Source organism: Choristoneura fumiferana, chromosome 28 (genome assembly GCF_025370935.1).
Source record: "Choristoneura fumiferana chromosome 28, NRCan_CFum_1, whole genome shotgun sequence".
Lineage (NCBI taxonomy): Eukaryota > Metazoa > Arthropoda > Insecta > Lepidoptera > Tortricidae > Choristoneura > Choristoneura fumiferana.
The window spans coordinates 1,543,965-1,566,386 of NC_133499.1; the positions used below are offsets into that span (position 1 = coordinate 1,543,965).

The following is a 22,422-nucleotide window of genomic DNA, read 5'->3' on the forward strand; positions in this document are numbered from 1 at the left end:
GCTATACACATTTGTACAAATTTTTGTTGTTTGTTATATGCAAATTCAATACATGCATGTACCTATTTTTAATTATTTATGAGTACAGGGTTCGAATGGCGTCCGCGGACCGGCAGGGCTACTACGAAACTCGAAGTTCGTGTCGTGCGGTCCCTCTCGCTCTCGTATTAAATAGTATAAGTGTCAGAGGGACCGCACGACACGAATTTCGAGTTTCGTAGTAGCCCTGCAGGAGACGGGCTGTCTGTAGGCTTCTAACAAGATGGACTTGATTAAGATCGCTTGGGGGAGGCCTATGACCAGCAGTGGACGTCTTTCGGCTGACATGATGATGATGATGATGATGATGAACATAAATGTAACAAATATTTGCTCACTTTTAGTGTTTATAAGGTAAATTTATATTTTGTGTGAATATGATTTTGAAGTTTTATTTGGAGATCTGTTAAAGTTAATGGATTATACGAAAATGTTTTAAGATAACAATGACTTTTTTTTAATTTACCTACGCTCAACAATTTCCATCATCTGATATCACCATACAGTTCTACGACTCCTCAGGACTATATTTTCATGGATTCGGATTAGATTCGATTAGTTGTAATGCGTAATCACGCTTAAGCCCAATTCAAACTGCGAGCGGAGCGCACTCATTAATGAATAATGACTAAAGGTCACAGCTCATTAGAGCCACCCGGCGGCACCCGACCAGCACCGCCTCGACTTTCGGCGTCCACTCGTTGTCGACTGGTGGTCCATGGGTGGACGCCGCGTTGACAACGAGTGGACCTTGCGTGGTCCACGAATTCTCTAGTAATCACTATGGCGGCGAGCAGCGGGCTATCACCGTGTCCGCGCATGGCAACCTCGCGCGCGACTGAGGTGATCCGGAGCCGCTACGGAGTTAGTTAGTGAGCGCATACTCATGCAAATCCATACGAAGAATACTAACCGCTCGAGGCGAGGCGATGCTGGTCGGGTGCCGGGTGGATGTGATGAGCTGTGACCTTTATTTTAAATTCGTAGAGGTCCGATGTAAGTACTCTCATGCAGCTGATCATTGTACGTAAAACAAAGTCATTAATGAGTCCTCTCCGCTCGCGGTGGAAATTGGGCTTTACAGTAAATTCCTCTCTATGGTTTTCCTACTCTTACTCTTTACTCACCAAACCTACTTTCACTTTCTTACCAATAGAGCGACATACAACTTTCAACCATACGACCAGATGGCCTAGTGGTTAGAGAACCTGACTACGAAGCTTGAGGTCCCGGGTTCGATTCCCGTGTCGGGGCAGATATTTGTATGAAACATACGAATGTTTGTTCTCGGGTCTTGGGTGTTTAATATGTATTTAAGTATGTATCTATCTATATTTGTCCGTTGCTTAGTACCCATAACACAATCTTTGCTAAGCTTACTTTGGGACTAGGTCAATTGGTGTGAATTGTCCCGTGATATTTATTTATTTATACAACTTTCAACCATACAACCTTCAATAATACAACCTTCAAAATTAAAAAATCCCAGCTGTATCTATGCTTGTCACATGTCAGTTTTAGATCAAGCATACAATGTTGTTACGTATTTATATATTAAGTTTTATATTACATTTTTCATCGAGCTCAAACAAGGAAGATTTGGAAATAACTTCTGGTTTAAACGTCGCTTCCGCTGACTCTATGGCCCTTGGGTTTTACATAAAAGTTAATAACAAAGGTTTGCATCCAGTGTTTACTTATTGAAGTGCATGAAGTGACTTTGCAATATAATCATGTTGAAATAATAGAATTAAGAGCGCGCCGAGCCTCTAGTGCATTTATAGCGAACCTTTATGTATCAACGTGCCATTTTTCTAAAGAAATGTTTAATGAGGTCATAGAGGTGCCATCAAATAATTTCTAGTTTGTGATTGTTTATTTGTGTTTGTGGTTACCGCTATCCCGCGGGAACTATCCGGGATAAAAGCTCTCCTGTATCCTTCCCGGGGACTTAGAGTATGTTTATACCGAATTTCACCTAAATCGGTTCAGCGGTTTAGACGTGATGAAGTAACAAACAAACAGACTTACAAACTTTTGCATTTATAATATTACTTGTAGTGGGATCAGTGAAATTTCTGTTGTTGCAGATTAAATGTCAAATAACATTATGTAAGGCTTGTAAGACGTTACTTTTAGCAGAATGCATGCTAAACCGGAGTCATTTGAAAAACGATTTCTAACCGAATCTTTAATATTATTAATCTCTGAAAATAATGACTGAACCAAAAAAAACGTGAATAAAACCACGTCTAAGTCGGTCCATCCGTTTGAGAGCTACGATGGTGTCGTAGACAGACTTGCTTGACATCAAACCTATTATATTATGAGGGCTAAAAAACAAGCGAAGTATCGCTATAATAGATGGCTAAGGTATATAAGGTATAAGTTTTTTAACCACCGACGCAAAAAGAGGTTTGACCGCTATGTGTGTGTGCGTCTGTGTGTCAGTGTGTGTGTCTGTCTGTCCGTCTGTGGCACCGTAGCTCTTAACCGGGTGGACCGATTTGAAGGCGTTTTTTTTATTTGATAGCAGGTTTTCTAGCGATGGTTCTTAGATATGTTTTATCAAAATCGGTTCAGATGGGCTACCACGAAACTCGCAAATCGAAGTTCGTATCGCACCGTCCCTTTCGCTCGCGTATTAAATGACGTAACCGTCAGCGGGACGGCAACACACGAAGTTCGACTTGCACTTCGTGGTATAGGGCCAGTCGTTTTTGAGATATTGAACTTTGAAGTGACAAAGTCGAGGGTTTTCCAACTTTTTGTTGGTTAGGTTATTGACGTTACGGTCTTGCTCGCTAGATGGCGTTAGTATCGGGGTACGTTTGTCGTTTGCTCGTGATTGGTTGAATAACTAAATGAGCCAATCGCAAGCAAACGTCAAACGTACCTCTCGATTCTAACGCCATCTAGCGATATTTCGCCTCTGTGAAAACTCTCATTGACTCATGTAGTTAGCATTTTCGACGGGGATGAAAAAAAAGTGTGTTACTTATACGATACGATCCTAGACGCATACTTAAACTGAAAATACAAACTGAAATATAGATGCACAGAAAAAACAGAAAAATACATACACCATACATACTTAAACCTCTGAATGAAATTGCAGGCCCTGATTGCAAAATAGAGTGTTCACCAGACAGATGCTGCCTGCAGATAGAAGGGGAGGAGAACTGTGACGTTCTGGACATAATGGGTGGGTGCTACGAAACTGTGCCTGCGGGTGAGTTTTGGGTCCATTTTTCTTCCTCTTATACAACTAGCACCACCGCCGCCTACCATCACTGCACGCCTCAGACAGATATATCATTATTTTAGCGGAAATTGTGATCATAGCAGATATTCTGTAACCCTAACCAGATTAGTCTGTTGCCATAGCAGACAATTCTATTACCGTAAATATTGCGTGAACATTGCAGATATTCTTTGACCATAATAAATGTTATTACTGAAGCAGATATTGTGTAACTTAATCAGATAGTCCGTGACCATAGCAGACATTCTATAACCGTAAATATAGCGTGAACATTTCAGATATGTATTCTGTAACATAACAGTATAATTATTATTATCATTAATGAAGCAGATTTTGTGATCGATCATAGCAGATATTCTGTAATCATGATCAGATACTTTGTGACCATAGCAGATATTCTATACTAACCGTAAATATAACGTGACCATAGTAGATATTTTGAGACCGTGATTTATACAGTTATTACTGAAGCAAATATTGTTATCATGGCAGACGTTCTGTAACCAATATCAGATGCTCTGTGATCATAGCAATATTATTCTTATCTAGGTATACTAATAACTAATTTACTAATAAAATATTATTATAAAGAGGAGAGATTTATATTTTTGTACTTCTGGATGTGTGAACTCAAAAACGACTGGACCGATTTAAAAATTCTTTCACAATTAGAATGCCAAATAATTCCAAAGTGCCACAGGCTATAATTATTAACAGAAAAATATAGGGTTCCGTATTAAAACTTCAATAACTCAGTGTAAAAAAAGTTGCCATGAAGCATCTTTCATCGCATGCGCTGTGGAAAATATTGATGATAGAACAAAGAAATGTTCTACAATATTAAAGAATTTATCAAAATCTACAAAAAACTTTGCAATACCATATGTCCAACTATTGTAGTTAGTTATGTCACTTTAACTACTTTTTTACATTTTAAAAGTTGATAGAAATACAGACTAAAATCAGACCATGTTATCCATGCCTCTGTCATCATCATCATCCCAGCCTTTATACGTCCCACTGCTGGGCACAGGCCTCCTCTCAGAACAAGAGGGCTTGGGCTATAGTTCCCACGCGGGCCCAGTGCGGATTGGGAACTTCACACGCACCATTGAATTGCTTCGCAGGTTTGTGTAGGTTTCCTCACGATGTTTTCCTTCACCGCAAAGCTCGTGGTAAATTTCAAATGTAATTCCGCACATGAATTTGGAAAAACTCAGAGGTGCGAGCCGGGGTTGCCGGGGGTGCATACCTTTGTAATTAGTCCTTATCCAAATAAATAATTTCATATTCAAGGCGGTTTCAATACCTGTAGATTACTTTTTGAATAATTCAAATCGGATATTCCACTCAAAAGATATTACGAAATTAAAAATATCAATCTAACCAAAAAATGCAATTACCTACTATACGTTCCACAAATAAACGTATTTTATTCTATTCTATTCTATTCTATTCTATTCTATTCTATACGTTGACGCGCCCCGGCTTCGCGCGGGTCGGGTATATTAAGTAGTATTTGGGAAATCAAGCTGAAAATGTGCGTGAAGTGATGGTGAAGTGCCCTTGACTAGAGACCTTTTTAGAGTTCTGTGCCTAAAGGGTAATAAAAAAGGGGCCCTATTACTAAGCCTCCACTGTCCGTCTATCTGTCTGTCACTAGGTTGTATCTCCGTGAACCGTGATAGCTAGACAGTTGAAATTTTCACAGTTAATATATTTATTGCCATACAACAAAAGGGCAAAGATATCGGCACGGCCAAAGCTGCTAAAATATTTATACACGGCCTTAATGTTAAGTGCATAAAGTCGTGTATACATATTTTTGTAACTTTGGCCGTGTCGATATCTTTGCCCTTGACTGTACCTAGTTGCTTGAAATATTCACAGAATATTTATTTGTATAAATGTACTTTAAAAATAAATAATAAAACTAAAGTAAAATAAATATTTAACGGGGGCTCCCATACAACCAACGTGGTTTTTTTTGCCGTTTTTTGCTAATGTCTAACGTAGCATAGGTACTTACGTAACATTTCGTACGGGAGTCCGACTCGCACTTGGCCGTTTTTTTTTTTTACTTTGCCCGTGTAAAGCCGGGGCGGGTCGCTAGTACTCTATAACCGTAAATGTAACTTGACCATAGCAGATATTCTGTGACCATAATCAGATAGTCTATGACTATAGCAGATATTTTGTACAATTACCGTAGATACTAGTGATGGTTCTGTGACTGTAGCAGATATTCCATGTTCTTATGACCATGTCTAAATGTAAATTATCCTACAGGCAGCACAAGAACAGTCAGGCTGGCCGCGCCTTTGATGTACCCTTTTCAGAGACGTGGCTACTGCATCGTCTACTTAGATACAAGGCCTGAAGGTGAGTTTCAAATGACAGTTCTGATTGATTACCAATTACTTTGATACATAGTTAACGTCACCTAAAAACTAATTTATAGAGAGTCGCCTACGTCACCTTTCTACAAGCATATAAACGGAAGCGTAGCAAATTTTTATGAGGTAAAATTGGGTTATAGCTAAGTTTTAAAGATTTAAATAAAACGTTAGCTGACTTGAAACCTCTTTAGTCTGAAATGACGTACCTACTAACTTGTTAAAACTAATCATAACTCCCTTGCGGAGGAAAATTATACGTAAATCCACAATTCCCGCGGGAAAAATTGAGGCCATTGTCTTTTAGTATACAGGCATGGAATAACGTCATGTCATTGACGAGCAAGTGTGATGAAAAAAATATTATTTTGCCTGACACGTTCCTATTACGGTCATGGTACGATACGGTGTAGTTCGTAGAACCTGGAATTAACTTGCAATGTATTACCACAGTACAACAAGTTTCCCTACAGTAATCCGGCGGAGACGTCTAGACAGAGCAATCGTGCGGGGCGTGAGGGGTGAGACGCGGGTGGCAGGAGCCCCAGCTGCATACTTCGCCGTTCTTAGTAGCTTGGGACAAGTCTTCTAGGGCTATCGCGTTTTTTTAACATTTAAATTTATAATAAAACTTATTATGGTGCATACGACATGTACTGTGAGTGAGTGCAAATCTGTATCTCGCATAAATAAGGAACTAAGATTTCATCTATTTATTTAATTATATTTATTTATTTGTTATATAATTAACCTTAATAACAGGAACTTTAAGTCCGTTAAATCTAGAAACCGAAAGTATTTCGGTAAAGTAAATCGGTTACTAATCTATGAAAGTATGTCATAAGTATGCCACGCCACCCCTAATTTATTTTGTTTTATAAAATTTCGCAATACCAATATGTACCGATTCGTAAAAGACATCCTATCTTCCAAATGAATGGTTTAAATTTGTGGCAACCCTTCGTTACTTGCGTAAATACCTATACAGGCTGCGGTATCGCTCAGCTTCAAAGGCGTCGGCCTACTGTAGGGAAAACTTGTTATACTGTGGTATTACTATGTATGTAGGTAGTGGTTGGATTATATTTTTTTATAAACGAGGGGCAAACGAGCAGACGGGTCACCTGATGGAGAGCGATGTATGGTAGTGCGTTGGATTTAAGGACTTTAAATTTTGATTGACTTTAAATTTGGCATATACCTAGTGCCATCCACGAAGAGCGCGTGATTTTGTCAAAATTAGACATTAATGACCAAGCGCGGTCGCAGCCTGAAATTTAGGAGGGGTCACTAATAATAATACATCGCGGCTTAGGGGCAAAAAATTGCTTTCTTTATTTCGTCAATTTTTAGAAGATTTTTCAATTTAATGTGTACGATTTTGGGGGGGGGGGCGGTCATGTCCCCTGTGATACCCCCCCCCCTTCGGACCGCGACTGTTAATGACATTGTAATAAGAACCATCGTGAATGACTCTATCCTATACTTATGTAAATCCTGTCACAATACATTCACCTAATAGTGAGATTCTGGTAGTCCAGCCAGGATCATATCCGCAGCACGGAACTGCTCGACGAATAATGGTATTGACTTGAAATTTGACACGGAGAAAATGAGACATCCTACCAAAATGTAAATGTAGTTTGGAACAATAAAACTACTTACAGTCTACCAAAAGTACAATCAGCAAAAAAGCTTGTATTAAAAATTGTATTATTAACAAAATCTTTTTTTAACAGAACGAGGCGTCATCAGGTACACTGTCAGAATCGACTTTGACACGACGGCGCTCGCCAGTGGCCTCCCTGATGACAGCAAACCCTGCGATACCATCGACCAGGACCCCCTCAACAACTGCAAGCCAGTAGACTGCGACATCCGCTACAACGGACACAAGCCCCACTTCCACCCAAGACTAAGACGATGCGTAGAAGCCCCACCATGCCTACCAACCAACCTAAAATCCCCTGATGTTTTGTATGACGAGAATTCAAATAGATGTTTAAAAAACACCAGTCTATCCGACGACGATCTAAGCTACATTAAATCTTTAAGCAATGGTAGAATCAGAAACGCTAAAGACATAATTATTATTAAGAATAAACCTTCCATTTTTAATAGTACGGCACCAAATGATGGTCAATATGCTGATAATGATGACGAGCCGAATGGTACTCGATCATTAGTCGCTCAGCCAGTCGATACATGCCCAGCGAAGACGAAAGTTGAGGAGCCGAAACCTACTATAAGCTACAAAATATCAGACTATTTCGAAACATATAAAGATACTTTGAAAGTGCTAGCGGTCGTAGTATTCATGCAATGTTGTCTCATATGCACAATGCTATACTTGTTAGCTAAGACTTGCCATTGTGATAAAGAGAAGCCTTTAGTTAGTCGATTCTTCAACTACAGACACGATGTATCAGTAACTACCCCTCTTATAGACACCAGTGATCATGATACGGAAACTACATATCATTATTTAAGCGATTCTACTAATGTTGATAAAAAGATTAAATGTTATAAAGCCTGCCATAAGAATAGAACTAGAAGCGCGAGACTTAGCATGTCTGATGATATTCTAGCTAAATGTGTGACGAGAAGAGACTGGAAGCAGAGGTCTGACGTCATACCTGAGCATAAACCTGAGGAGTGGCTTAGTGATGACAAAAACCAAGATAGAGTTAAGAGGACCGACACCAAAATTAACTTTGAGAACGAAGTCAGGAAGTCCAAAAGTGACATCAAATCTAAAGCATCCAAAGGTATTATTAAGAGAAAAAGCGAGAATATAGACGTTGAGCCGTCTTCCGAACAGGAAATTACATGCCATATGTATAGTTACGATAATTGCGAAAAGAATTCGATTAAGAAAACTATATCTTTGTCGTCTGAAAAAGGCGCTCAGGCGTGCTTTTCCAACGACTCCATAGATGATTTTCTTTCCGAGCGCGGCATGATATTTTTAGCAGGTGAAAATATATCCAAATACACGTTTTCAAGCGACTCTACGTATAATTTGCATATTAAGAATTCCTGTTCGGAAATATCAAGTAAAACGTCAAAGAATAATATAGTTCAGAACGTTTTGTCCTTGTTGCAAAGAAAGCAACACGGGCCGGCATCGGATCCCGGAGGAGGTCAAAAAAGTACAGATAATTTGAATTTAGAACTTCTTCACATGTCACAAGCGTCAGTGTTCACGTCCACAAACGAGTCTGAGTGTGTGGGAGGTTTTAAAAGGACTATGGATTCTAGGACGTCTCTGTAGCTTAGTTGCCTTAATTATAATTATGTTCATCTATCAATTTTTCCTTGTTTTTTTGATGAACTACACTACAGCAGTTTTTGGGTTTGAGTTAATACTTTTCGCCTTTTTGCTTTTAGCGCCATTCTGAAAATAAAATAAAATTGTCTTTAATTTTTTTCTCGTGAAATTACTTCGCCTACTGAACAATAGATGGCAGTAAATGACAGAAGCAAGTTCGTTCCAAATGTGGCCATTATTTTCGACTATCTATTTATAACAATTGACCTCAGTTTGAAATTTAAATTAAATGCTAACTCCCACTGACGCCAACATTATAACCAAAAAATAGTGAAACAGAAAACTTGATTTGGCTGCCATCTGTTGGCGAATAGAAATTTAATTTTCTAAGTAGTTTTTTTTTATAGTTTCGCGCTCTTCTTGGCGCATTGGGAAATGCACAATGGAGGCCTTTTTAGGGCTCCGTAGCAAAATGCCAAAAACGGAACCCTTATAGTCTCGCCCGCCATGTCTGTCTGGCTGTCCGTCCGCGGCTTAGCTCAGGGACTATCAATGCTAGAAAGTTGTAATTTTGCACGAATATGTAAACTATGCCACAGAATATATAATAGTACTAGTTAACGTACTATGCCCACAAAATGATACAATAAAAAAACTAGAAAGAAAGAAAGAAAATACATTTATTCACAACACAAGACAACAATATTATTAAGTACATACGAAACCCTATTTTGGGCGTATCCGACACGCTTCTGGCCGGTTTTTAAGGTTCCGGAGCCAAAATGGCAAAAACGGAACCCTTATAGTTTCGCCATGTCTGTCGGTCTGTCTATCTGTCTGTATGTCTGTCCGTCCATCCGCGGCTTTGCTCAGGGATTATCTATGCTAGAAAGCTGTAATTTTGCACGAATATGTATGTAAACTATGCCGACAAATTGTTATAATAAAAATTACATAAAACATTTTTTTTTGGTGTACGATAGACGTAAAGAGGGGGTGTTTTTTTTTTCTCATTCAACCTTGTAGTGTGGGGTATCGTTGGATATGTCTTTTAAAATCATTAGGAGGTTGCTAAAAGGATTTTTCGATTCAGTGATTCGTTTGAAAAATTTTCAGCTTTAAAGTGCACATTTTCATTAAAATCGAGAAAAATTTGAAAAAATTCAGAATGGTAGTAAATATATCAACCTTTTAAGGAAAACTATAACGGCTAAGTTTGCTTGAGAATTATTAGTAGTTTAAGAGTAAATAGCAGCCTAAGGTATAAAATATACCTAAACTTGGAAGATTCTGTATAAAATACGAAATCCTTCGAAAAATAATACTTATTTTTTTCGTAAGGGCTACGGAACCCTATTTTGGGCGTGTCCGACACGCTCTTGGCCGGTTTTTTATTGTTCTGTGTAACTAAACGCAACTTGACACGTCAAATTTCGTACGTCATAATAAATTCAAAACAGTTTGATGCTAACATACTTAATGTCCATAGAAACGTTTACATTTATCAAATGGAACTAGACTTTGGCCCGGTGTGATAAGTCTAAAAATAGTATAGAAAAATAATTTAGAATAGATACAAATAACGATAATATTGTCATATATTTCTGTCAGAATTTCCATTCCATTTGATTTCCATCGTCGACTCTTCCGAGTTCATTGAAATTATGATAATATAAACTAGTTATCTCGTTTATGGTATGACACAAGGAAAAAAGCAGCATTGTTGTACAGACTAAAGCACCGGGACAGATGTGACTGAAAGAGGAATATCACAAAATTAAGGTATTTACTTAGATTTTTCGATTTTCAATTGTTGTATTGTTATTATTTCTATAAAATTAATAAACTTTTCATTTTCGAAATTGACAATCGTATTGTAATTTCTAATATAAAAGTCACATAATTGTATCCGCTCAGTATTGTTACAAATATTTTTTGTGTAGCAAACCTCTTTTCAGGCCAGGGTTTAGTCGCCTCAACAAGGAACAAGATGGCTACGTTGCAATCGAAACTCGTGCACATCGTCCACATAAAAAGTAAAGACAGTGCTGCAAACGGAAAATTGAGGCTGGTTTAAACTTAAGAAGACTGAATTCAAGCGGTCTCACTTCTCTTTGCAGCCCTGTTTTTTAGTTTTTATGTGGTTTGAGCTGGGAGCAAAACCAGTAAAGTAAAAGAATACGTGCTATTAATAGCTATACGTATGGATGGATATATACATCAATGGTACTAGTTAGGAAATAAGACGGCGCTTCAAAACAGTCTGCATGAATGAGACGAGAGAGGGCTCTCTTTTTATCGTATATTATACTACTCTTTGCATTGATTTATCGTACGACATTTCGAGTATGAATTTTAATAATAAACTAAAACTATTTTATCGTTTAAATTATTTTGATGAGGGTACAAGGAAAAATTAAGCAATATTTTCTCTTTTATTTTATAAAGCGGGCAAACAAGGACTAAGTTAATTTGTCTAAGGCGATTTAAGATAAATATAAAGCATTATTAAGTATTTCATAGATTTTAAACGATTTTCAATTTTGATTGTTATTATTTTATAAAATTATTTAAATTAAGGTTTCATGTAAAACATACATTAAAAGTATTGATTGGTTTTGTTCAGAAAACAACTTTCCCTTTTCTAGTGTTTATAGCCGACTCAATTGGGCCCTAAACTGAAATTTAAAAACTATCTTTTGATCCGAAAGTTAAAATTATCTTCAATGCATAAAAGATATGAGTTATTTGACATATTAATGTTAAGCTTGAAATGCATAGTCGGTTTCTAGTTAGAATGCATAATGGTTCTTAGACACAAAATGCATATTTTGATAATGTATACTTTCAAATACATAAAATTATAAAAAATAAATAGTTTAATGAAATATCAATCAACATCGACCAATATGAAAAACATGCTTTATGAATTTTGATTATTATTAATTTTAACCATTATATTTTCCAATTTTCGGTATTTCAACTGTATGTATTTCAAGCGATATGTATTTTAAATTTATACTATACATTATAATACATACCCATTTATTTGGGTCAAATCTTGCAAGTTAAATTTGACCCACTTCCAGAGGTCGGATTGATGACCTGAAATTTGTCATACTTTTGTAAATCTGGTGATAATGCAGTCTGGCAGTGACATCCTGGTGGTTTGGCCAGGATCATCTTAACCGGTAATGGCATTGATTTGAAATTTGGTACGGAGATATAGTTTGTATGACAAAGCAAGTACAGTCAACAACAAGTACCGTCAGCAAAAAAGCTAGAATTAAAAATGAAATTTAACTTATTCTTCTCTTTCTTTCTTTTATTTATGAATGAAACATTTTGCAGTATGTCCAAAACAATAAGGAGGCAGACAATGACTGGTTCCGGCTGGAATCCGACAAGACTGGCACACGGTGGTTCGGCAAATGCTGGTACGTGCACAACCTCCTGAAGTATGAGTTCGACCTGGAGTTTGATGTGAGTATACCTCTTGAAGAGCTATGGCAGCCTAGTAGTTTGACCTATAAGCTGCATTTCCACCACAGAGTACATATATAACAGAGACACCACCTAGTACAAGCAAATGGTATCACCCTAATACTGGCTATTCAACTGGCTATTTTTCTTTCCTTCAATATCCAATAGATAGCACCAGTGAGAACACAAATAACACGATACGTATTGCCATCTAGTGAGACGCTAAGGATACGGTACATGACAACAACCAACAAGCTCTCCAACTGAGCCTAGACGACTAGAGATACGCATGATGTCTCTGTCTTATTTACGTCATTAGAAGAGAATGGCATTTTTCCTTCAAATAGTTTCGACGAATGTGAGCAAGCGCGGGGCAAGCCCAGCAAGCGCATTCCGATTATTCGCCATCTAGCGTCACAATTGCAAAACACTACGAAAGCCTCATAGCTAAAATGTAGCCTATACTTTTGTATTCTCAATTTATTATTTTTATGGTGTTTCTTATCTTCAAATTAAGGAGTTGAATTAAGGTTGATGTGAAGTTGTGTTTATAAAATATGCTAGTCTTTATTTTAATCTTAATATTTCTACTTAATTCGGCTTATTCACATTATATATTTTACAAATGTTAATAGTAGTGCCATCTTTTGCTGTTTTAATGTATTAAATATAGTTTGTAGGGATTGGTAGGCCATGATTTCCACTAAAAATGTGTAGGGATGCATTATGCATTGCATATCTATCCTTGCTCTGCTCAGCTGTTTTCACTAGATCTGTGTGGAGCGAGGTTAGGTAAATGAAGAGTTTCTATTGGTTCGTGAAAAACACATTCCTTGCAAATCTCTGGTGGAAAAGCAGCTGTAGCCTCCCATTAATGTAGCTGCAGCCTGTCATAATATTAATCGAACAAGAACTGACAAAGATGAATCGCGTCATGTTCGTGAGGGCCGTGCTAAGGTGTCTTTTAATCTATTATTTTAACAAGGTTTAAGCGCACCAAATGTGACTATGTCAGCCTCATGGGAAGCCACAGAGAACCACAATAAACGCTGCCCTGCCCAGTGACGGAGTCTGTGTAGAAGAGCATGTCCAATGAATTTATAAATGAACACTGCATCATCCGACAAAGGCTTACTTAAGATCATATTCACACCTCTGTTTTACAAATTTACATGATCTAGATATTTTTTCCTAATCTCTTTAATATGGTAGTACATATTTATTTAAATGAATAAAAAAAACTAACATAAAACTATTGTATATTTCGAATTATTCAATCGTGAATCAGTTGTCCTCAATTTCTCCGTCAAAACTGCGGTGTTTCGTACGAGGTTTTGTACTTTTTTTTTTTGACTGGTTGGAAAACGAGCAAATGGGTCTCCTGATGGTAAAAGATCACCACCGCCCATAAACATCTGCAACACCAGGGGTATTGCAGACGCGTTGCCAACCTAGAGGCCTAAGATGGGATACCTCACGTGCCAGTAATTTCACCGGCTGTCTTACTCTCCACGCCGTAACACAACAGTGCAAGCACTGCTGCTTCACGGCAGGATTAGCGAGCAAGATGGTGGTAGCAATCCGGGCGGACCTTGCACAAGGTCCTACCACCTGCGCTGGTCCTACCACGTACTTGGGTTAGGGATACCCTAATCATTAGGGTAACCTCATAGAACCCCCGTATTGATTAGGGCCTAATCAATGAGGGGGTTCTATTTCATCTTTGTCCAGGCAGAGCCCAATGAGGGCTATCGTTTTTTCTCTCACTAGATGGCGCACTGTTGCGTGAGGTTTTTAAGTATGGCTTTCAAAGTCTGTTATTACGGGCGTGAAAACAAAGTTTAGATTAAAATCATATTTAATACACCTTAAAACCGTACCATAAAGATATCGAGCATGCCACAGTGTTGCATAGTCCCCGTTTTGTTCGGAAAAAAGGGAGGACAAAGGTTTCCGAAAGACAAAACTGTCTCAAAACACAGACATTCACTGCCCCGGAACGCATATTTGCCATAATTAATTTCAGATATTGCAAAATATTCACAAAATTATTTTAAATATAAATAAACCCGCGTAGCTCACCCAAAAACTATGAGATTTGCCATTTCGGAGACCTCACGCTACACTAGCGCCTCTAGTGGCGAATTCATACGCGATAGCCCTCGTTGCGTTTCTAAATCAGTCAACGTAGTTTTGCCATATCAATTATTTCAAGTAAGTTTCAAGTGAATATTTTTCTAGGCAAATATAAAATAACTAAGTTATTGTAGGGTAAGTGTGTGGGGATGTGGTCTTTAACTGACAGTTACGAAACCCGTCAACATTTTGTTTGGGAAAATGTTTTTGTCTTTTATTTTATTTTTTGGTCAATTTTTCAAGAAAGAGGATTGTGCTCGATGGAGTCCTCCTCTGAAAATCAATTGAACTCATACATTATCTGATTATGGCTGTAGCATAGCTGATTGCAGATTTGAAGGAAGATAAAAAATGTTTTTAATTAGATAAGACTGTGTGTCCCACAGATCCCCATAACGTACCCCACGACGGCCCCGGAGCTGGCGCTGCCGGGTCTCGACGGTAAAACAGCCAAGATGTACCGCGGCGGCAAGATCTGCCTCACGGACCACTTCAAGCCGCTGTGGGCGCGCAACGTGCCCCGCTTCGGGATCGCGCACGCCATGGCGCTGGGGGTAAGCGGGGACGGCTCCGTAGCTAAATTTCGAAAATCAAAATGTCTAAGTACGATATTCCTGAAGACACAAAAAGTTGGAAAACCCCCGACTTTGTCACTTCAAAGTTCAATATCTCAAAAACGGCTGAACCGATTTTGATAAAACATGTCTAGGAACCATCGCTAGAAAACCTGCTTTCAATAAAAAAAAACAGCAATAATTCGGTCCACCCATTTAAGAGCTATGGTGCCACAGACAGACAGACACACACACACAGACACACATAGCGGTCAAACTTATAACACCCCTGTTTTTGTGTCGGGGGTTAAAAAACAACTGAACATCGGACTTGTATCTTTAGGAATTTCGTACATTATAAATTTTGATTTTCGGTGTTTTGTCTATGGGAATAGAATATCATCCTTAGGAATATTGATTTTCGACATTGTGCTACGGAACGGAGCCGCGGGGACCATATACAGGGCATGGGGGCCTGCCCCAATTGCATGCAATTTCATGACCCCTGGGTCAAGCTCTCTCCAAAAATAATGTTCGTGGGTGGAACCTATCAATAATCAATTTACTATGATTTCCTTGACAAAAGTATGAGACGTCAACATGACATTAGTATCGTAAAGGTCACCCAGGGTCATGATTCATGATTCAATTTGTTCAACTGTACAAACAAGAGGGGTCATGACTCACCCCTGGGCCCTGGACTGGGTCTAGGACACAGCTTTTTTTTCTAAATGAATTGATTTTAATAACAAACAATACATCAATTTTCAACGTTTTATTTGCGAAAAAATGACTAAGTTGAATTAGACCACGTATCGGGATTACATGTACCGACTTTTATTTTGAATGCATTTGACCACGTATCAACCTGACATGTAACAACAACAAGACAAAAAACTAAAAAATAGTGATTTTTGAACGTCGTCTTTGTCGCTACCCTAAAACAACGGAACACCACACCCTCCGGCCAGAAGTCGGAGCGGAGGAACATCTGCTGGTGCTTAGCAGGCACTTGAAGTCTATTATATATTAATCCATAACTTTTTTCCACCAGCTTGGGCCCTGGCTGGCGGTGGAAATCCCGGAGCTGATCGAGAAAGGCGTCATCACATACCAGGAGAAGTCTGAAGAAGCCAAGTGATGCCCTCGAGATGATGATACACTCTGTACATATGGTTATGCATTAAACTACTGTATTTTTGTACCAGTTGTTTTCTTTCAAACATTACCAGAGGGTCTATTGCGTAACGTTTCTGGCACTCGCAATCACAATCAAATGACAGATTTCGCATACAAAAACTGTAATTTGATTGATACTGCGAGTGTTAGGAACGTTAGACAATAGGGCCGCTGACTGCCCGAAGGGGGGTTAACCCGTCACGCGTCCTAGAGACTACATCATCATCATCATCATGTCAGCCGAAAGACGTCCACTGCTGGACATAGGCCTCCCCCAAGGCTTTCCACTCAGACCGGTCTTGTGCTTACCGCATCCACCGCTATCCCGCGCGGCCTACCGACAGCTCGTCTCCCGGTCCGCGGACGCCATTCGAGAACCTTCTGACCCCATCGGCCATCAGTCCTGCGAGCAATGTGCCCCGCCCACTGCCACTTCAGTTTCGAAATTCTTCGGGCTATGTCGGTAACCTTAGTTCTACTGCGAATATCATATTTCTAATTCTATCCCGCAGGAAACCCCGAGCATAGCCCTCTGAGTGACTGAGTTTTCTCATGAGGCACATCGTTAGCGCCCACGTCTCAGATCCATATGTCATCTTTGGCAACACACACTGGTCAAAGACTTTTGACTTGAAAAAAGACACTGCGAAGCTTCCCGAACCTAGAGACTACATTAGTCCCTAATTTTTTTTGCGGAAAATGTCCTAGAGACTACTGGCAGACTAGTGGTAGTTTCTAGGACATTCCCGAGTAGAAGTAGAAGAGTAGACTAATGTAGTCTTGGACGCGTGGCGGGTTAAGCTGCGGACACACTATTTAAAACCCGACGCCACGCCACGTTTGCACACGCCATCCAAAGCGTGTCGTAGGTATAATCAGTCCCATATTATTTACTAGCTTTTTCCCGCCGCTTCGCAAATACAAACAAATACAAATACAAATACAAATATCTTTATTTTGAGTAAAAATGTGGTACAAAAGCTGGTATTACATTTTATGGTCTCACACATTTCACCAGAAACTGGCATGCAAAATGAGCACAGAAGAGACAGTAACAAAGTTTATGCTTAATATGAAGAAACATGCCTTGACAATAGTTTAGAGTACCTACTTAAGTTTCAAACCATAATGTCAACATGAACGCCTAATAACGTGATAACTACTCTCGCCCGCACGGAGTTCGGTTATCGCGCGCTGTTCCCTTGGGAACTGTGCATTTTTACGGGATAAAAAGGTAGCCTGTCACTCTCTGGCCCATAAACTATCTCTAGCCAAAAATCACGTCGATCCGTCGCTCCGTTTCGACGTGAAAGACGAACAAACATACAAACACACACTTTCGCGTTTATAGTATTAGTTAAGTATGGATTATGGTCAGGTGCAGAATAGAAACGTGGGTCGGACGACGTGGCGTGGCGTCGCGTATTGATAGTTAGTGTTTTTGGAACGTATGCATGGATATACTAGTTGTTTGCGCTATTATTTTTTCAAGAGTATACTAGTGTGCTGGATATCATGGCTGCAGCATCAGCTCATCCTGTTGCCACCATTGCATTGTATGTAGGTAGAATCAAATACTGATCAAAACGAATCCAAACACGATATATCTGCTATGGTTTTATCAAGAGTGTACCTACTAGTGTTCTGGAAATCCTGGCTGCAGCATCAGGCCAAGAATTCCATAATCTTGCATAGTAATTTTGGGTCCCACAAATTTTGAAAATAAAGTAGGGTAGACCGGGGACAATAGAAACACGTTATGATTGAAACAAGTCAAATTTCTCGAAAACTATGATACCTACGGGTATGACGCAACACTCAGAACACGCGGTCGGCCACGGCTGAATCCCTGACCAATAGCGTTCGGGCGACCGAGCGGCGTGGACTTGTCGAGGAGCCATCGAAATTTTTCGCAGTCAAAAACATGAATTTGTGATCTACTATGTTTTCTTATAACTTTGTTTACTCTTGTATTTTGACTGATTAAATTATTGGAGGGTAATAGTAAGGAATAAACGCGTGTTTTGATTGTTATGGATCAGCTTTAGAGTGTCTTTGATGAGTAATATTTGACCTTGAATTAAAAAATGTGATGTGGGGACGGTAGAAACAACTTGCTTGTGGACGATTGAAACGTTTTTATCATCCACGCGTTTTAATCGTCCCCAAAAGTAACCCACTTCAAATATAAGGAGGTTCTGTGTTCGATGCACATACATGCTGTTCACAAACATTGCTGCTATTTTTGACCTAGTTAAAAATATTTTATTTAGTAGTGTCAAATTAAAACCGCTAAATAATAATACTTTTTAATATATATTTCAAAGGATAGTATTTAAACGCACATAAAAGACTTTTTTTATTAAAAAAAAAATCGAATCAAAATTACGGATAACACAGCAAAATACTCCACTCAAAATATAACCTAATAAAAAAAATACAAAACCTTGTAACTCTTTTTTATATAGCTTTGAAACGAGCGTGTTTGTACATCACCATTTATTTGTTTATTAACAATTTTTGTCACCAGAATGTTCGTGTACAATTTTAACTTATAGAAATCACAATTCACATATTATTCGTTCGTCCATAACATCAGTTCAATTCGCCATCTTTAAAACGCGCCGGGCGCTGTACTTGTCGTCGCGGGCGGCCGGTGGGGTTATTCCCTACAAAGCCCACAGATGGCGCTACGGGTACTGTTGCTAGTGTTACATCCTCCCCCTCCAAGCTACATGAACGTCCGTATGTGGCTTGGCCCTAGCAGTATTCACCTTTGGTGGACGTCCCCGAGGTCGTCGAGACTGAATAGGTAAGGCATTTTCGCCTTGTCTGCTAACAAAAGGAGTTAAAAATGACGTATGGAACTTCCCTGCAGGTCCTCCACGTGCTTCTCGAAGGATTCGGATATTATGCAGAGGTCGTCTAAATAGCAAAGTAAGGTGACATTTTTGAGGGTATTACCTGAACGAAACCGGTCCATCAGACGTTGAAACGTCGCCGGTGCGTTTTTTCAACCCGAACGGCATGCGCGTGAACCTGAAGGTCCCGTAGTGCGTGACGAAAGCAGTCTTGTCACGATCCTCTGGCGCAACACTTACTTGCCAGTATCCAGACTTTAAGTCTATAGTGGACATAAAACAGTTTTGCTTCGTTGCCTGAAGTAACTCGTCAATAACCGGAATGGGATAAGAATCAGTTTTGGTCACATTATTGAGTTTTCGGTAGTCAACACAAAATCTAACACCATTACCTTTTTTAGGAACTAGAATGGCGGGAGCAGTCCAGGCAGACTCACATTCTTCGATTACCCCTTCACTTAGCATCTTGTCGAGCTCCTGTCTCATGATTTCTTTCTTAGCAGGAGTAAGGCGATACGGCGGAGAAGACACCGGCGGATGATTACCTGTATCGATGTGGTGCTCGGCAAAGGTGGTCGGAGCTCCCCCTGATTTAAAGATGTCTGCGTTAGAATAAAGTAGACCTGCCAGTTTATTACGCTGAGTAGATTGCAGCATAACACCTTCGTCGCTGCGGAGTATGTCGGCTGATGAACACGTGACGTGACTACTCGGCGATTCAAATTCTACTGGATACTGTGTGAGTTCCTCAGAGAAACGCCACTTGGCAGTTGCAAAATCCATCGAAATGGCAGCTCTAACTAGAAAATCAATACCTAGTAACGTATCATTACCTGACGCGTCTGGCAATACAACAAACTCAAGTGACACGGTCTTATGCTTTACAACAACATCTATTGTTGTTGTGAGCACCTTCATATTCTGCACAGATCCATCTGCTAACCTAATGGACATGAAAGATTCAGAAAAATCTGGTTGTGTTTCTTTAACAAAGCATACAACGAACAACCTACTACAGACCGTTTTGCGGCTGTATCTATTAAAGCTCTGCCCCTTATGCCTAAAATAGTTACACCCAAAATTGGTCGCTGTTGTTGTATCACTGGGTTTGAGGACGAGTGCAAATCGGCAGACGCACAATCAAAATCTAACGAAGGTGGAGCACAGAGTGAATTCATACTAGGATTCGGCGTAATCCGGCTGTTAATAGACGTAGAAACGTTATCGTTAACGTCTGAACAGGTTACCATAACATCACGTGAAACCTCCTTGTATTCAGAGAAATCAGTATCAAATTCACTCCCCCTTAAGTTAGCATCGTCACCCGAAACGTTTGCGAAAGTGTCACATGTGGATAATGAACACTCACCCGTAACAAAATTACTACCCACCGTGAGTGGTACTACGGAGGCCAAACGCGTTTCATACGGTTGAGACCCTACCAGCTTAACGCACATTTTTTGATTATTTTCTGATCCTATCAGTTTAACATACACATCACTATTAAGTTCTGGCCCTACTTGCTTAACGCAATCACCATAAGGTAGGGGCACTACCGGCTTGACGCACATTTCGTACTCGGGTAGTGACACTACCGAGGTCACGCGCAAATCATAGAAAGCTGTAGGTAAAACATTCGTAAACTGATTAGGCAAAAACACAACATTATTTGACTGCATATTATGATGAAATTTTCTAACATAAAACAATTCAGGAATAACCGATTTAAACATTGATAGGTTGTAATCGGATTTCGTTGCAACATTGTCTTTAAATTTACGACGCACACTAGGCAAAACAATAGATTTCACAGCACTCGAAATCTGATTATGCCTTTTAATAGCGGCGGCATTACAGTCAGAGCGAATATGACACTCATTGTTAATAAAACAAACAGTCGAACTGTGTGCGGAAGACAAGGTCAGTGAACTTGAATTTATATCGGAAATAGGTTCCATACCTATTGCAGAAAACTGCGAATTGCACTTAGAACAATTTGATCTTATCACGCCTTTCTCCCCGCACCCATAACAATAAATATGACTACCGTTATTGTTGTTACTGTTAATATCATTAATGTCGTCATATGTGGCACTGTTTTCACTACTTATTCTATTTTTAAGTTTAGGACAATTGTCTTTTGAATGATTGGGCCTTTTACAGTACGAACAGAACATACGTTTTTTCCTGTTGGGATCCGCGTTGCTCGTACTCGCGCCAGCCGGGGTCGTCGGCGGCGGCGGCGGGAGCGGCGGCGGCGGCACGTTTGATGTTGAGCGGCGCGCGTTTGAAGTCGAGCGGTGCGCGGGGCCGGCAGCTGACGGCTTCCCTGCGCTTGACCGCGGCACCCCTGTCACCTCTAATGCGTCTTCGATAGAATGAGCTTTGCTGAGAAGCTCGTCAAAAGACTGCAACTCTTCACGACGAAGGCGTTCGCGGATTCGATGATGTAGCAAGCCGTACACCATGTCGAGTCGGGCTTTATCCGTGAGGTCCTCGACGGGAATTCGGGCGAGTATTGCTCGAGCTCGAGCCACGAACTTGTCGGTATTTTCGTTGACCTGCTGCTCGCTGTCAAATAAGTCGCGGTATAACCGGTGGGGCGGTCGACGGTCTCCGAAGGCTCGCCGTAGTCTGTCTAGGGCCTCCGTCCAGGACGTCGTAGTGCCTTTGATTCCTTGCCACCAGGTAGCAGCAGAATGAGTCAATAATATGGAAAAACCTCGAATGGCATTCTCATCCGTCACACGGCAGCAATCTTTGTAGGCCTCCACTGCGTCAATAAATCCTTCCAAACTTTCCTCGGCGCGGCCGCTGTAAGTGGCCTGGCATTTTGAAAAATTGCCGGTCACGACAGGGGCGGGGGCGGCGACGGTCACGTTGACGGGCTCGCCCGAAGCCGGGGTCGAAGAGCGAACTTCGCGCAGCAGCCGCTGGAACATGTCCGCGTTCGATTGCTGAATGGTTTGCAGCAAGGTGGACAGGTTATCCATCGACATCGTCACATTTCCAGGTCGTTCACCATCATCCACATCAGAATGGTGCTCTGCGGCGGCGGCGGCGGCGGCGGCGTTACCAGAACGAGTCATCATTGTGTAGGCAAGTATTGTAAACACGTAAAAACACTCGAAAAAGGTAAAAATGTTTATAAAACAGTCAAAGTAATGCACAGTTCACGATTTTTCCTTTTTACACACACGTGTTCTTCACTTAAAGACACACGGAAGGGCGCCATGAA

The 22,422-nt window shown here is 40.0% G+C and overlaps 2 protein-coding genes across 2 annotated transcripts; both read left to right on the forward strand.

Moving 5' to 3' along the window:
• The first annotated feature begins 1,568 nt into the window (after positions 1–1,568).
• On the forward strand, positions 1,569–9,079 carry LOC141443860 (uncharacterized). Its single transcript, XM_074109222.1, has 4 exons — positions 1,569–1,717; positions 3,158–3,271; positions 5,594–5,686; positions 7,440–9,079. The coding sequence occupies exons 1-4, from the start codon at positions 1,573–1,575 to the stop codon at positions 8,972–8,974; spliced, it is 1,887 nt and encodes a 628-aa protein (XP_073965323.1). The 5' UTR covers positions 1,569–1,572; the 3' UTR covers positions 8,975–9,079.
• A 3,231-nt stretch (positions 9,080–12,310) lies between these two features.
• Ufc1 (Ubiquitin-fold modifier conjugating enzyme 1) lies at positions 12,311–16,348 on the forward strand (the record flags this gene model as incomplete). The annotated part of the gene is made up of 3 exons (XM_074109140.1): positions 12,311–12,454; positions 14,977–15,144; positions 16,199–16,348. Coding segments are annotated over 3 exons (399 nt in total), but the record flags the coding sequence as incomplete, so codon positions are not given.
• Between the last annotated feature and the right edge of the window lie 6,074 nt (positions 16,349–22,422).